Below are 17,401 nucleotides of genomic sequence, written 5' to 3' on the forward strand. Positions count from 1 at the left end.
AGTTACTATTACCCCAAGAAAAAGATATGTCAACCCTTAGATATTTTCTACTCGTAAAAAGTGTATTTTAATCTTGTTATTCAGCTTTTTTCATGAAATATAGTCAATTACACGTCTTGTATACAACAAGTCGGTTCCGTCCAAAAACTATACTCTTTAATTGACTGTAAAATGAATACACTAGTAGTTGGTGTAAATATTCCAGATAAAGTATAAAAAAGATGTTAATTTTTAAATCCAGCAACCCCTTCTCTGATTCTGTAATCAATTTAGGTTGGAAATACTTGAGAAAAATCATATATTTCATCGTACCATTAGTTCTACATGATGTTCCTTTCAAGATTCTCACGTTCCATTAAACTGCATTTTATGGAACATAAAAAGTATGGAGTTTTTTTTGATTTGGTAGGCTTTGACATTTATGAAGTAGTTAAGAAATTGTGAAACATAGAAACATTGAAATTGACAGTTTTTGCTAGTTTTTATGATTGAAATACCTTGAAAGGTTGTGTCTGTAATCCTTAAATAATAATAAAATGATATGTTTATGCGAAGTACAAATATCTAAAGGTAAAATGGTAAACTGTTTTGGTATATCATGTTTTATGATAAATACTGTTTTAATTATGTTGGTTCTGAAGTTCAAATCCTAGTGGGGGTTAGTTGCTTTTGTTCTGATTTGTATACGGGACAGTGGGTGCTGGTGTGCTTTGGTGATTGGGGTTCAGTTTATTACGTTGCTTGGATGTGGTCATTCTGGGTCTGTGCAGGGCTGCACCTTGTTTACATTTCATACATATAATTCCATCTCATTGGACCTTGAGGGGGGGGGGGGGTTTCCTTATTATTCACTCATTGAATAGATTGCAACGTACACATTAGGAAAATAAAATTTTAGAAAAAATGTTGATATTTTATGGGAGATTTACTTTAAATTTCAATATATATATATGTATATATAACCACATACACATTTAATGATTAAAAAAATGGTATGGAAATTGTAAAAAGAATTTTAAAAAAAGGAATTTTAATTTTTACGTTTATGAGTGTAGTAAATAAAAACTGTTTTTGCTTATATTAAAGATGTCCTAGATAGATATTTTTTTGAAGAATTAACTGAAAGAAACAGTAGAGGGAAGGAAATTTGAGAAAATAATAAAGTTTGTGAATAACACATTTTGTTAAACTTATGTGCAAACAAATGTTTTCTAAATTTTTAGTAAAATCCTTCCAGACAATCGTTTTGGAGTTCTTATTCAGATTGTATGGAATAAAGAGATATTTTGGAAGAATATTACTTAAATTTAAAAAAAAAAAATATTTATTTCTTAAAATATAAATTAGTAAGTAGATTATACAAAATTAGAAAATGATTATGTAAACAAAAGGAAGATACAAGGTAAACAATAATAGAAGAATATGAATAAAAACAAAACTGAAGATCAGTTAGTTCTTCAGATCAGTTTATTTTCAGTTAGTTTTTTTACTTTAGATCCTAATTTCTCCCACAGCTGAAGATATATGACATTTTCCATTACATATTTCATGCTGATTTTGATGAACAGTTACTTTTTGATCGCAGTTTTATTTATACACCTCCTATTTGATAAAGATATTAATTCATTAAAGCCAGTACATAAGTTTGCTATTATTACAAGAATCAAGTAAGAAATTGAATCTTAGAATAGATATACAATCAAAATTATCACTCCATTGATGAACCTTAGTAAAGAACTATGTGTGATGCTATTGAGAGAGTCAGAGAAATTACTGATATAATTCTTATTGTATCTGTTCAAGAAAAAGGGAGACAAATCAACATATAAAGCATCTGCCTCTTTGGTACAAATATTGATGGTTTATCATCTTTTTTAACATCTAGAACTTGGTTACTGTAATTTTTTATATTATTAAGTGTATTAATTATATGATTTCATGTGCATATCGATTTAATTTTTTTTTTGGGGGGGGGCGCTTCATTTATTTTTAAAAAGTCTCTAAAATTTGTTTCGTAAAAAAATTAAAGTCTGTAGAATAGGATATTTTACCATTGATTTTTTGAAAAGTTTAATCACATGTGTGGTAGCGTTTATCATTTCTTGAGGTAATGCGCATTTTCTTGAGGTTTGCGCTCAACTTATATTTATGTACAATACCATTTCTGTTAATTCAGAATTTAATATTTTTAATTTTCTGGTTTGGGTCATTTTCTATAAATTTATAACAGTTTTTAAGGAAGATATAACTAATCAAAATATTAAAAGCTAAATGGAATTGATTTTCTATATATTATATGTCAATAAAATTTTAACTGCCATTTTTCAGAGTAGATTGATTTAGAGTAAGAATAAAACAAATTGTAAATCATTCTTTAGATTTTGTTTTATTATTTAATAAAGAATTTAAATTAAAAAAAGCTTAACTTTTGTCATTTAATAAAAAGACAATTTACTTTTAATTAAGCTACAATTCCAACAAGTCTGGAATATCTTATTTCCATTGCAGCATTTATAGTTATAAAAAAATATTATTTCTGAATTTTATTGATTATAATATTAAAGTTATAAAGATATTTATCATCCTTTACAATTCTAAAACCTTACATTTCTTCATTGTGTACTTCAATCTTTTTTTTTTTTTTTACAGAAAATTGGTTGATATTCAATCACATTATCATAGAATATATAAATGTAAACTTAATATCAATTGATAGAAATAGAATTGTAAATTTTTTTTTTACATTTAAAAAAGGAAGATTACATATTTAATTAGAGTCGTTCAATTATTTCGTAAAATAACAGATTGCATCCTTTTTATAGTATCATGCATTTCACATTGATTTTTACTGTTTATTTTTAATAAACTTCTACCTGAATCAAAATTCTGTTTAGTTTTATAATATAAAAGGGTAAGATAAGCTTCACAAGAGCATACCTTAGTCCAAGTACTTGTACTTTTTGAGTGACCAAAGCAAAGTCCTTCCTTCCTTCCTTTTTTAATTTTACTTCCTGGCATTTCTTTTACGTTTAACATAATTATAGTCAGATTTTCATACTTTTATGATATTTTATAGTAATGCTTCATACTACCTGACAGAATAACATATATATATAATAATTTTTTATAAATTATTAATTTTAAAATGATAGCTGAACTTCTCTGTCATTTACATCATATTATTTTTAAAATAACTTAATGAGTGATTTTATTATAAGATTTTAAAATCGGTCTTCAATATAGAGAATTAGTAAATAATTATTAGAAGAAAAACATCGACTGTTAGTTCTCAATTATGGAGTCACCACCTGGTAGATTGTTATTTGTATTTACTACTAACATTGTTATATATGTTTTAGATACACAGTAAGTGTAAAAAATTGAAAAATATAAAAGTTATTTAAAATAAATATCACACACATGTACAGTGGAAACATTTCTTTGATAGTGATTTATCTATGATAATAGAAAATTTAATTTTTTACTTAAAAGAATTTGTTATAAATTTCAATTCGTTAAATTAAGAATGAAATGAGCTAGATTTACTGTTCTTAGAACTATTTATCATTTTTAATTTTTGATTAGCAGTACGTTTCATTTAGTTGTGCAACTGACTTGCACAATCTGTTTATTTATTCCATAAATTCTTTTCTCCTAGAGTTTTACAAGAAAAAATATTTAAATTACAATTTATAACATTAACAAAATTTCATTCCTTTTATTAAGTTTAACTGAAACGAAATTAAACCAAATGAATTATTACATTACCAAAATTAACGTAAGAAAACAAAGAGAAGGAAGCGTGGAGTAATTAGATGAATATACAATTGTAAAATACTTGTGAAATTACATATCTCTAAGGTAAACTTTATTGTTTCATTTTAGTAAGAACACTGTATCTTTTTTTTTTTCATTTTACTGAACATAATAGATTTTATAATTGTTATTTAAAAGCAGTACTGTAATAAAAATATATTATTTCTAAATTTTATGTCGTTTAATAAAACGAATTGTAATTAAATAAAAATTTATTAATACAGATTAGTAATATTCAATACAAAATTTATTCATTAGAGTTATTCCGTAAAGAATAAATTACATTCATAAGAATTACACTAAAATAGAATTAGGATGTAATGATTAAAACTGATATAATTGTTTTTGTTTGGTACATTTACAAAGATAGTACCAGAAAAACGTTACTGTTACAGATGCACTCATTCTGTGTTGTAATGATATGATGCATTCTTTAAATTTTTCAGAACTTGGAATACAGAAAAATGTAGTATTTTTGTGCAGGTATGTGTATATGTATGATTTGTTGTTATAGGAAATTCTCATCTTTTGTTCTTCACGCATTAAATTATTGGAGGGACAGGTAGAAGGAAAAAATTGTGTAGGCAGGCCACGTTTGGAATATGTAAAACAAATTATTAGGGATGTAGGATGTAGGGGGTATACCAAAATTAAACGACTAGCACTAGATAGGGAATCTTGGAGAGCTGCATCAAACCAGTCAAATGACTGAAGACAAAAAAAAAACCATTAAACTAGTTTTGTGCCCTTCAACATACTGCATTATATATTTTCATTTTTCTTTTTCATATACAATATGTTCAGAAAATCTCTATGCAGTATGGCTAGAATTATGTGGTCCATTCTGTTCATTTGGTGTTAGGTTGCAGTGGTGGCTTACATATAGGCACTGTTGAACTGTAGCACTCCGTATTTCCACTTGATATTATCGATAACGTTTAATATAATAAGACCTTTTTTCTGTAATTCTTTCTTTATACTTGTACAATATATAATCCTTAAGCTTAATGTCAGAAGTCATCCCCCGGTTTATGAAAAAGATACAGAAATCTTTGTACAGAACTGTGTGCTTCACAGTTCCAGCAGCGTGGTGCTTGACTGTTGTGCACATGTGCACATAGGAAGCTGTACATGAGGTTGCAAGGGAGGCAGAGCACTGTTGCTCCCGCAGTACCGACCCTGACTTGCTGGTGGAAGGTAGTTTTTTTTTTTTTTTACTCCATGTGTGTATGGAATGTTCCTTATTCGTTCCCTTTTCTAGTTTAGTCGGTGGAAGGAATATGAAAGCAATTTAGTTGTATATTCAGTAGTGATCAGAAGATGGCGGAAAGCAAGTCCTCTTTGATTGCTAAATCTGTGCAAAAACACGCTGGAAGGGCAAAAGAGAAGGTAATTAGTAAAAACGAATTATGTATTTGTTTCAGTGTACATAGAAATTTAAATTAAGCACCATTGGACTATAGTGTTTTTAAGCGGACATTTTATTAAGTTATTATCCAATAATATTAAAAAATATTATCTGTATTGACATTTTATTATTTATTCAATTAAGCCATATACGGTTTTTAAGTGCAATGCCCTTAAAAATCGTGTACTATATTCTTGAATGTGATAAAGTATAGAATTAGATTATTATCCTGCTTCCAGCTATTATATGTAATTCATTTTTTTTCAGTTCTTTTATTTAACAGAAAACTTTAACTGTGGACTTGAAAAGGCCCAGAAAAAAACATTTTCTGGAGCAGCACACCCACTAATTTTAGATATGAGCCGCCACTGTTTAGTTGGTTGACCTGTCGGTTAATTATAAGAGCAAGATATTGAACTTGCTACCACACATAAAGCTGTAAGAAAGAAACTGAAACTTTTCCGTTACAAATAATGTGCTTTCAATAACTGAAACCTACAGATCATGCCAGAAGACTGGATTATTGTCAATGATTTAAACATTTTATTGACCAAAATTATATAAGTATCCTTAACATTACTTTTTACAGATGAAGGAAGCATGGTCTCATTTGGGAAGGTTTATTTATTCACAAAATACACAACTGTGATTGACAATTAATCCTCCCCTCTAAATTACACAAATAATCTTTACACGAAGCGAAAATTAGAGTTTAGATTGGTGTGAATAGAATGCGCATTTTGGATCCAATCTTTTTGAAAATACAGTTAATAGTGATCATTATTGTGCTGTTTTACCAAAACTTCATTAGTGATTTAACAAAAGTGGAAATCAATCATGGTTGGTTCAAACAAGATGGCCCCACAGTGCACACAGCTATCAGATCAATTACTTTTTATGAAATATCTTTCTGACTTCCCCAGATTACTTTTTGTGGGGGGCAGCGAAATGAGCAATGTATCACAACAGATCACGCATGATTGATGAACTAAAAACCACAATAACGGCATATGTACGGAACATTCTAGTACATAAGCGGATTAAAGTGTTCGAAAATAAATTGAAACCTGTACAATGTTGTATTGATGTTGGAAGAGGTCATGTTCAATACCTTTTAAACTATTCCAGTTAGCATTTCTATAAAATATTAAAATAAAAATTAAGAAAGTTTCATCACTACACTTCCATAATTCCTGTGTACAGCAACTTTCCAAACATTCTGTATTATAATGTTTCTCTTTCTCTACCGTTTTATTGATGATTCATAGAATCTTATACTTTCACCCAGCCTTTTTCTTTTTATAAGATTCTACAGCATACTTCTGTTTTTTTCAAGGTTTTTTACTCTTATGAAATTATCTGATTTTAAAAATTCTCCTGAAACAACGTATTTAAAAGCATATAGCTTTGTTTTTTCTATCTTATTTATTATCCATGTTTCGATATCAAATTACAATTCAAAAAATATATATATATTTTAATTTCTTTATTAGGTAATACGTAGCGTTATGTGTTAACAATAATTCAATACAAAAGAATGTGATTAATCAAAGTTCTAATGTTCATCCGTTTCAGATTAACTAGGTTTTTCTTTTCGGTTATTAAAATGCATATAACAAAACTATATTTCTTAATGAAAATGCTTATAACTAATAAAAATTGAATGACGATAGCGTTATTAGACTGTCTTTTTTTCTAGCACTAAATAAATTAAGTTTTTATCCTTGGAATGTAAGAGTTTTTCTCAGATAATGCAAACTCAAGTTAAGTTATACGTTATTTTATAATATGTTTGATTTATGTTTTTTTTTTTATAGTTTTATTCATCATGTACGTACATTTATTTAATTATTTTTTTGAATTTAAATTGCTACCTTGATTATTTCATTAACAGCTTCCAATATTGATGCTAATCTTTTTTTTTCATTGTCATTTAATATACACATTTTATTAATTAGTAAAGTAATTCTACCTAGTTTTTATGTACAGTTTTACACATTTTTTTTTTTGTAAAAAAAATCATTTTAGGTTACTTTGAGTTTAGATGAATAGAATATAAAATATTTGAAGAATATTGTCAAAACAGATTTTCAGACTCCAACCTCTCGGATAACTTTAAATTCTTTATGCATCACTTTACTAATACTTTAATCTTTCAATCTATGTATATTAGTTCTATATCTATGTATATATATATATATATATATATACATAACTTAAAATAAAATTGTAATTCATAAAACCAAGACTTTTAGCAAATATATGATGTAAAAGCCCTTGTACATCATTATAAACAAACCGTTATCAGTGCAGTAAAATTATTATTAAAATTAACTATTTCTGGGAGAATTATCTGATCCTTTTCCCATCAAAACTGGCATGAGATAAGGAGATGGACTTTCTCTACTACTTTTTAACTGTGCTCTTGAAAAGGTTCTAGATTTTTGATAAAAATTTTGACAAAATTAGTGGAATAAGACTGGCAACTAAACGACTAAAGATTAATTGTTTAGCTTTCTCTGATGATATGGCATTATTAGCTAAAAATTGGAAATAAGCTGAACAAAGAATTAGAAAAACAAGCTGCTAAAATGGGATTAAAAATCGCTTTTGAGAAAACAAAAATTTTGACTAATAATAAAAACTGCCCGAATTTCCTTAGTATAAAAAATAGAAAAAGTGGATAATTTCAAATATCTCAGAGAATGTATCAGTTGGAATTTTTTAAATAAAAATCATTAACAGTTAGAGCTAATAAAATGGAATTAGCTTTCCAGCTAATGAAAAACACACATAACAAACAGTGTTTTTCATGGAACTCGAAATTTAAACACTATAAAACTGTGATAAAGCTGAAATAATTCTATTCGGTATAAACCCTAAGACTGTGTAACAAAAATCTATTAGAAAATCTAAGAAAAAAGAAAGGAAAATTATAATAAAAATTTTAGGTCCTAAATTTTAAAATAATCTGATAAAATTAATTCCAAATAACAAACTTAATAAAATTGAAAAGTTGTCAGACACAATAAGGAAATGATGAATTGCATTTTATAACCATTTATTTATAATGAATAACAGTAGATTGACTAAACAAATTTTTTTGATTACTTCCAAAATAAATTTAAAAAAAACTAAAGGTAAATGGTTCACACAAGTTCAAGAATACCTAAAAGAACCAAACAAATTATAAGATAAAGAAAATTTTAAAGAGAATATTAAAAGATGAAAATAAAAAGTTTCAAGAAGTGCCAAAACCAAGAACATCAGAATTGAAATCTGAAGAATGAAAGAAAGAAATATCAGAAAGAATGAAGTAAAAAAAGTAAAAGGTTTCAAGAAGCACAAAAACGCAAGAACATCAGAACTGAAATTTGAAGAATTAAAGAAAGAGATATCAGAAAGAATGAAGTAAAAAAAGAAAATAAAACTGTTAGGTTTAGGAATTCATGAAAGAGTTTATTCCTTTTTTTGTAAATTTACTTATATATATATATATATATATATATATATATATATATATATATATATATATATATATGTTATAACCACCAGATATAGTCAGAATAAAAAGGTAAGAACCCTTACCTTACTGTAGTGCTTTCAAAGTATTACTTCATCTTCAGCTGTCAAATAAATAAAATACACATAATTAAAATAAAATTAAATGTAAATTTTCCTTTAATTTTAAGTAAATTTTTAATTTTAATTTAATTATATGCAATTTATTTATTTAGTTGACTGCTGAAGATGGAATAACACAAAAAACGCTTCAATTGGGTAAGTGTTCGTATTTTTTTTTATTCTGACTGTTTCCGATGGTTATAATAATAATTGTTTTAAATTATTTTATTTGATACAGTGTTAAATATGTTTGGAAAAAATATATATGTATATTAGCTTAAATATACTCTCACACTGTTTTATAGATTATTAATAAGTGATCCATCTATTAGAGTAGTAAAATTGAAAATTTTAATTGAGATTAAGATCTCTTTCGTTTCTAGATCATCTTCAGTCTTGATTTTTTTTAATTGATTGATCACCATGTAATTTTCAATATAATTTCCATTCTACATCAAATTATTTAGATTTTAAATATTAGTTACTTATGTGTCTTTGCCAGACTTATATCTATTATTAATATTATTTCACGTAATCTTTTCCCTCTACAAAATCGACTCACGTGACCCCCATTTCTGTCACGTGATCCATAATAATGATTTTCTTTTTTGTAGGTTATGTAACTGCGTCACATAATGAATTAAGTGGTATATAAAAATAATAAATTCTATAATAAAAATTTAACATTTTTGTATTTATTTTGAATGTTTAATATTGATCATAAAATTTTGAAATATTTTAAGATAATAATAATAATAAAAATTTTAATTCAGACATTAAATTAATTATAAAGTGATTTATGGACAAGACAGTTAATTTAAATTGTTATGTTTTTAAGAGAAATTTTGAAACTGTTGTTGTATGTACTTATTTTAAATTCCTAAGCCTATAGATTATTCAGATAATGAATATTATATCTGCATACATATAAATTAGTATATTATTCTGATACATAAATACATATATATATATATATATACACACATATTTGTTGCATGAAAATATTTTTATTAATTCAAAAAATTGTTCTTTTATCTTATAATTTATATATTTCTTATTAACTTTTTTAAAATACCATAATTAGAATAAGAGTAATCTAATTCTTGAATTACAAAGAAGTTTTAATCAAATTAAACGTTTCTAAAACTAATTTGGATTAAATAATAGAAAAATAAAAATATTTTTCATGCGTTTTACAAAGAATAGAACATAAAATGTGTTCAAAAAGTATTCATCTTTATTTATGTATTTTTCTTATAACGTTGTTGAAATTAAGAGGCTGCACATATCACAGAGCTGTAATTAACCGTGTTTTACATATGAATTTTTTTCCTCGACAGTAAAATCAGTCGTTTGTTTACAGGTTTTATAATAAGAATAAAAAAAATACCAATATTCTATCTTTAAATACTTTTAGAACAGATCTACAAAAGAATTTATCAGTAGATAGATAAATTAAGGAAAACATTAAAAGCAGACGGTCAAAAGCTAGGAAAGTTTTTCAGCAGGAAAATAGATATATACTATTATTAAACATACATCTAGGAATCGAAGAGATATTTTTTAAAAATATTTATTTAAATATATTGATTTTTCGTGATTACATTTAGACGATAGGAAAAGCAAAAAAAAAAAAAATAAATAATTTAACAATACATTTATATACAATATAGCTTCAAAAACCTTCCAGAATTGATGTCTAAAGTTTGTAACAGAATTTATTAGTTTATAATTTTCATGACATTACAACATGCATAGATGTTATTTTTATTTCCTTTTATCGCAATAACATAGAATCTGCGTAGTGTAAATACAACATATATAATTTATGATAACATTTAAAATCATATTGTTAATATGTCAATACAGATATAATAAATACAATTATAATTTTTTTTTCTTAAGAAATCAGAATCAGGGAAAATATAATAAAACAAAGAAAATTTTTCACGTTTAAAAATGTTATAAGCATATTTATAGAGATCATGTTAGTTTTGACAAGTTTTTTTTTCATAAGGCATCCTTTTTTCTTTGAAAATTAACCAATTAAATAAAATGTTATTTATATTTAAAGTAATATTAATAAAATCATTTAGTAAATAGTATCAATCTTCTATTAAAGATTTTCACATCTGTCAAGTTTATCAATACATTATTCCAAAAATGTTATTTTCATATCAGAAAAACTGAATAATATTGAAAAATGATGTAATCAACATATCATGTATTATTATATACCTATAATCACACTTAGATATGACTGATTAATACAGTTTCTTGTACACTCTTATTGACAGAATATGATTTGTTCAAATGAAAATTGAATCTACGAATATATTTCTAGAAATGATAATGTTCGGGAAAGAAAAGGAAATATTGTATTGATTTTTTTTTTTTTTTTAATTATACAGTTTCATACATTTTTTTTTGTCTTCAGTCATTTGACTGGTTTGATGCAGCTCTCCAAGATTCCCTATCTAGTGCTAGTCGTTTCATTTCAGTATACCCCCTACATCCTATATCCCTAACAATTTGTTTTACATATTCCAAACGTGGCCTGCTTACATAATTTTTTCCTTCTACCTGTTTTTCCAATATTAAAGCGACTATTCCAGGATGCCTTAATATATGGCCTATAAGTCTGTCTCTTCTTTTAGCTATATTTTTCCAAATGCTTCTTTCTTCATCTATTTGCCGCAACACCTCTTCATTTGTCAATTTATCCACCCTTCTGATTTTTAACATTCTCCTATAGCACCGCATTTCAAAAGCTTCTAATCTTTTCTTCTCAGATACTCCGATTGTCCAAGCTTCACTTCCATATAAAGCGACACACCAAACATATACTTTCAAAAATTTTTTCCTGACGTTTAAATTAATTTTTGATGTAAACAAATTATATTTCTGACTGAAGGCTCGTTTCGCTTGTGCTATTCGGCATTTTATATCGCTCCTACTTCATCCATCTTTAGTAATTCTACTTCCCAAATAACAAAATTCTTCTACCTCCATAATCTTTTCTCCTCCTATTTTCACATTCAGTGGTCCATCTTTGTTATTTCTAATACATTTCATTACTTTTGTTTTGTTTATTTTCATGCGATAGTTCTTGCGTAGGACTTCATCTATGCCGTTCATTGTTTCTTCTAAATCCTTTTTACTCTCGGCTAGAATTACTATATCATCAGCAAATCGTAGCATCTTTATCTTTTCACCTTGTACTGTTACTCCGAATCTAAATTGTTGTTTAACATCATTAACTGCTAGTTCCACGTAAAGATTAAAAAGTAACAGGGATAGGGAACATCCTTGTCGGACTCCCTTTCTTATTACGGCTTCTTTCTTATGTTCTTCAATTATTACTGTTGCTGTTTGGTTTCTTTCATACATTATGAATTTAAAGCCATTGTAAATATTGATTTATATAATAATCCAGATGTTTTGGACAATGTTTTTTGTTCATTTAGGTAAACGGGTATCTGTCATCCCTAATTTATATACAAATTTACATACAAATATCTGTTATCACTTATAACCTTGGATCATCTGATTTAAATTGATGTGTTGAATTAAAATCAATCGAACCAGTTGAGCATCAAACTATCTTAACTGTTTAGAAAAGCAATTGTTAATCATTAAAAAAAAAGAAATAAATGAAATTTTCATAAATATTCTTTGCAAAAATGATAAAATTTTGTTGTAATCTATCCTTGAATCAGATAGTTGTTATGAATATTGTAAAACTTTATAAAAATTAAATGGAAGTTATTTTTCTTTGACTTGTTAAAGTCAAATAAAAATGTATTAACATGTTTAGGGATAACAGATACTTGTTTACCTAAATGAACAAAAAATGTTGTCCAAGACATCTGGATTATTGGATTATTATAAAAATCAATATTTACAGTGGCCGTAAATTCAAAATGTATGAAAAAGTGTAATTTAAAAAAAAAAATTAAATACAATATATATTCATATATATGATTCTCATTCATCTTCTGAAGTAATAACTTATGGTGCTTCCGTAGGCTAAACAGACCCTCTTTGGAAATTAATACTGTAGTTTCTTGTAAATTAAAAGCAACTGTTTTTTTTGCAAAGTTTTTTGCAAACAGTTTGCAACTGTTTCTTTTTTTTTTTTTTAATAACCATTGATCAAAATCAGCTCTGAAAGATCAGTTTTTAATCATTTTCTGGTCCTGGGCAATACAGTAACTATCCTGATTAGAAACAATTCCCTATATGGGTTAATCATTCCTTTCCTTTTACTTATCCTTTATTCCTTATTACTTGGATAAGTATAGTGAGTCAGCCGCATTAGTTCCATGTAATATGTGTACCAGAATTATGGCTCATACATTCAATATGCCAGAATAATGGCACATTCTGGTGATAATTTCTTTATTGAATTTAGTAAAGTAAAAACTGTATATGCTTCTTTCTGTTTCTGTTTAGTCTCTGGAATTATGGTAATGTATTACTTTAAACGATGAATAACGATGATATGTATGAATGTAAATGAAATGTAGTTTTGTTTGGTCTCAGGTCAACCATTCCTGAGATGTGTGGTTAATTGAAACCCAACCATCAAAGAACATTGGTATCCATGATCTAGTATTCAAATCTGTATAAAAGTAACTGTCTTTACTAGGATTTGAACCTTAGAACTCTCAACTTCAAAATCAGCTGATTTGCGATAAGTTCACCACTAGACCAGCCCAGTGGGTTACCTTATATGCTTGTGGAATTGTCAAAGGGCTCTGTTGTACAAAATGTCATACCACTAGTTGAGATATCTACTGGGCATTTCTAGGTCATCAATAAATTCATATTCCTAATCAATCACACTGAAGTACTCCTCATTAATAAAATGAAATACTTAAACAAGGTTTGGAAAAATAGATTGCAGGATTATTTTATATAATTTAGGAATAGTGGCGAAAGTATTTTAGTTACAAAAGAAAAATACTTTGAAGAAAAAATTAATTATTTTTTTATTTATTGTTACACATAAATTAAACATATTCTGTTAAGTTTTTGAAGCTATTTTTTAATTACATTCACATGTATATAACAAGCTGATGGTTTTCAATGGGTATTTAGTTTTATTGTTATTATTATAATAAACAATTAACTTTTTTTCATGATTTTCTTTAATAATTACTGCTCATTAGATTTTGAAGATGAGTGTTGTGTACCAATTTTTCTTTGAAGTACTGGTGATCGTCTTGGTGATTTACTATTTGATGTATCTTGTGAATCTGGTGATAAAGATGGTGATACCGATGACCTTGAACCACAATTACTTTCTCTTCTTGTATTTAATCTTACCATCGTATCCAAATGTCTAAATCTATACAGACAATAAATAAAAATACAATTGTAATATATGTTTGTAGCAAAATTCATTATTTTAATTTATTAAGTTATAAATCATTTAGGGGAATAAATTAATTTTAGACTATCTTTATTCTGTTTTTATTCTGTATGTAGTAACATACATTTTTTTTGTTTAATGATTGGTTTTTTGTTTTACATTATCTGTAATATCTTGCTTGAATTGTTTTGTTTTTTTTTGCAAGATTAGATATTTTAAATATGTTGTTAGATAACCTATAAGATAAAGTTTGCTATATATTTATTTGTAATATAATTTTTTGAAGCTGAAATAAATTTTTTAATTAAAATCTTACAAGAAAAAAATTAATAATATTTTTAACAAATAATTTTTTTAAGCTGGTACCGACATAAAAAATGTTTAATTGAAGGAAATGGAAAAAAAATTGTTTGCTTGATGAATTAATTCATTAATTCAGATCCTGTAAGCTTTGAAGCTTGTACATAGAAATATAAAAATGGAATTTTGAAGCATATAAAATATCCCATTCCTGACCAGGATTTGAACCAGGTTCTCCCAGATGAAAGGTCAAGAAATTACCACTCTGCCATGAATATTGGCAAATTTTAAAATTATTTTTAACTACTGTTTGAAATAATTTTATTTTCTTTAAAAAATTGTTATTTTTATCTTTTTTAATCTTATTTTATTTACATTAATTAGTCCATAAATGTTGTCCTATGTTCATATAAGTACACCTGTAACTTGTCACATGTGTGTATCATCCAAAGATTATATGTTGTTAATTAGAACTCAACAAAAGAATGATGATTACTTCTTTATCAAGAAGGAGGTACAGTTTCTGGGAAGCCAATTCAAATATGTACAATGTATAACTTTGGTTGCCCTTAAACTATCAACCTTCATACATGCTGAAAAGGTAGCTTTTATCATTTATATTATTTCAATATACAAGGTAAAACAATCATGTAATGAGACTGATGGGATAAAAATTTGTACGTATGTTTTTAGTCAGTTGTAGTATAATCTCTTTCAAAGTAGTTCCCTTCTGTTTGCACACACTTACCCCAATGCTTATTCCACTGTGGGTAACATTTCTGGAATGTTGTCAAAGACCGTTGTCTTGAAAAGGGTCTGTCTTTCTGTTCTTTGTTTGAAAATGGTGTCCCTTGACCATTGACCACCAGTTTGACTCTTGGATATAAAAAATAGTCACTCGTGATGAGATCTGGTGAATAAGGTGGCTGTGATAGTAATGAAATGCGTTTTGAGGTTAAAAACTGCTGTACAGACAATGCAGCATAAGATGGCGCATAATCGTGATGAAGAATCCAACTTATACCAATGTTTGAACGGACATAGAGGATGTGTTTTCGAAGTCTTTGTAGAAATATTGATTAACTGTTTGATCAGAAGGCATCCATTCTTTAAGAACAATGCCTTTGAAATTGAAAAAGCATGCAAACTTGCATTTCACTTTTGACTTTGACATGAGAGATTTTTCTGGTCTGGATGATTCCTTTGAACACCATTGTGAATTTTGACGTTTTGTCTCTGGATCACACTGGAAGAACTATCATCAATAATGATAACACGATTCAATAACATTGATTTGATTTGTACTTGGTCAGATGCCACATTTTTCCATGTATCCCACTGTACCTCTGTGAGATTTTTCAGGAACATTTTCGCACCCCCAGATTTTCTGTTATTATTTAATCTGATCATGCAATTTCATGCACCCTGGCTCGACATAGGTGTGTTTTGTTTTAGAGTTCATTTCCTAGTAGTACACCGATAGAAATATCACATGTGATATTCGCATTGGTGGCATCCTGATTGAGGCAAGAACGAGACTGAGAGATGCTTTTTGCCCAGGTTCTGAAGATGACTTCCGGTAAAGCCCATAAAGGCTTGGTACAAAGAGGGTGGCATGGCAACCAAAACTGCCGGATGTAGAGTGTCTTCCCCTACGGGATCAGGATTTGTTGACGTCTGTCCGTGAGGTTGCTGATTGTTCACTTGCGGTCATCTTTAAGCTTACTGTAGGTTATCATTCCATTCTCACCAAGTTTAACCAAATAGAAATGGCATACCGTTGCACAATATTTCACGATTCCATTTCTGTGACGAGAGACCAAAACACGTGTTCACTTATTACACCACTACTCAAGACTGAGAGATTGTACAGATGTAGCAGGAAGATCAAGATCAGATATGGAGTGTCTATGAAGTTTGCAGGGTTGCCATATTTACTCAAAAAAAATCAGTCTTATTAATTTAATTTTCCACCTTGTATATTTTTATTTGAAGTATATATTTACAAAAACACAAGACAAATGAACAAAGATTCACAAGACACAAAAAGAAATAATTAAAATAATTTTCTTTTTGATAAAAAATAAAAAATGAAGTACAAAGAAAAGTTGTTATAAATGTGCTGTGAAGAAATTATTGAATGTGGAATTTTTACTTCAACTAAATTTTTTAGACTTTTCATATAAAAATATTTAAGCTTCAGGCTATGTATACAACAGTAAGCAATGGTAGTGAACACTAAAAAATAAAAATAAATCATCTCATATATCTCAGGTATGTAATTTCTCTTTATAAAAATCTTACATTTATGAAGTCTATAAAACTTGTAAAATGATCATCAGAGGAATTTTGTATAAAAAATTTAAAAAAACCATCAAAATTTTTGTCCATTTGATGAAAAGTAAGACTTAAACGTATATAAATGTTGAATTCTGTGGCAGTAAGTTCATTCAGAACATTCTAGGTTCGAATCCTGGTAAGGCTTGGGATTTTCTCGCACTGTAAAATTATTTTTTTTATTTAATTACATTAAATAAATTTTTAACAAAAAATAAAAAAATTGGGTATAAAAAGCATGTTTGTTTTATACCAAAAGCATGTTTGCTTTATGTTTAAGCATGTTTGTTTTTTTCCAGAGAGAGAATGAAAAAATAGTTTATTTTTTAAAAATATATGTAGGTTAAATTTTATAAATAAGTATTAATTTAATTTTATAATATACTGCTGGTATTTTACCTTACGGGAACTTTACTTGCTCCTGTATCATCATTTTGGAATAGGAATGCAAGTGGCCAGCTGATCCAAGATGCTCTGTTAAAATAAAACAAAGATAATCAATAAACAATGTTTGTATAATTTTTTTTAAATAAAAATAA

The 17,401-nt window shown here is 27.1% G+C and overlaps 2 protein-coding genes across 10 annotated transcripts in view; one reads left to right on the forward strand and one right to left on the reverse strand.

Moving 5' to 3' along the window:
- Ns2 (nucleostemin 2) overlaps window positions 1-17,401 on the forward strand; it is a 235,825-nt gene that overhangs the window by 164,735 nt on the left and 53,689 nt on the right. For 2 of the 9 annotated variants that reach the window (XM_075381652.1, XM_075381646.1), the window contains exon 3: window positions 8,962-9,004. The exons of the other annotated variants lie outside the window; for them this stretch is intronic. The gene's annotated coding sequence lies outside the window, so the exon portion shown is untranslated. The remainder of the gene's footprint in view (window positions 1-8,961; window positions 9,005-17,401) is intronic. 9 annotated transcript variants of the gene reach the window in all.
- The window catches only part of Tdc2 (Tyrosine decarboxylase 2), an 84,268-nt gene continuing 80,805 nt past the window's right edge, over window positions 13,939-17,401 (reverse strand). The window contains exons 12-13 of the mRNA XM_075381655.1: window positions 17,262-17,336; window positions 13,939-14,201 (exon numbers count right to left, since the gene is read on the reverse strand). Coding sequence (XP_075237770.1) covers window positions 14,009-14,201; window positions 17,262-17,336 — 268 coding nt within the window. The 3' untranslated portion in view covers window positions 13,939-14,008. The remainder of the gene's footprint in view (window positions 14,202-17,261; window positions 17,337-17,401) is intronic.

The sequence above is a fragment of the Lycorma delicatula genome, chromosome 13 (assembly GCF_047948215.1).
Source record: "Lycorma delicatula isolate Av1 chromosome 13, ASM4794821v1, whole genome shotgun sequence".
Taxonomy (NCBI): domain Eukaryota; kingdom Metazoa; phylum Arthropoda; class Insecta; order Hemiptera; family Fulgoridae; genus Lycorma; species Lycorma delicatula.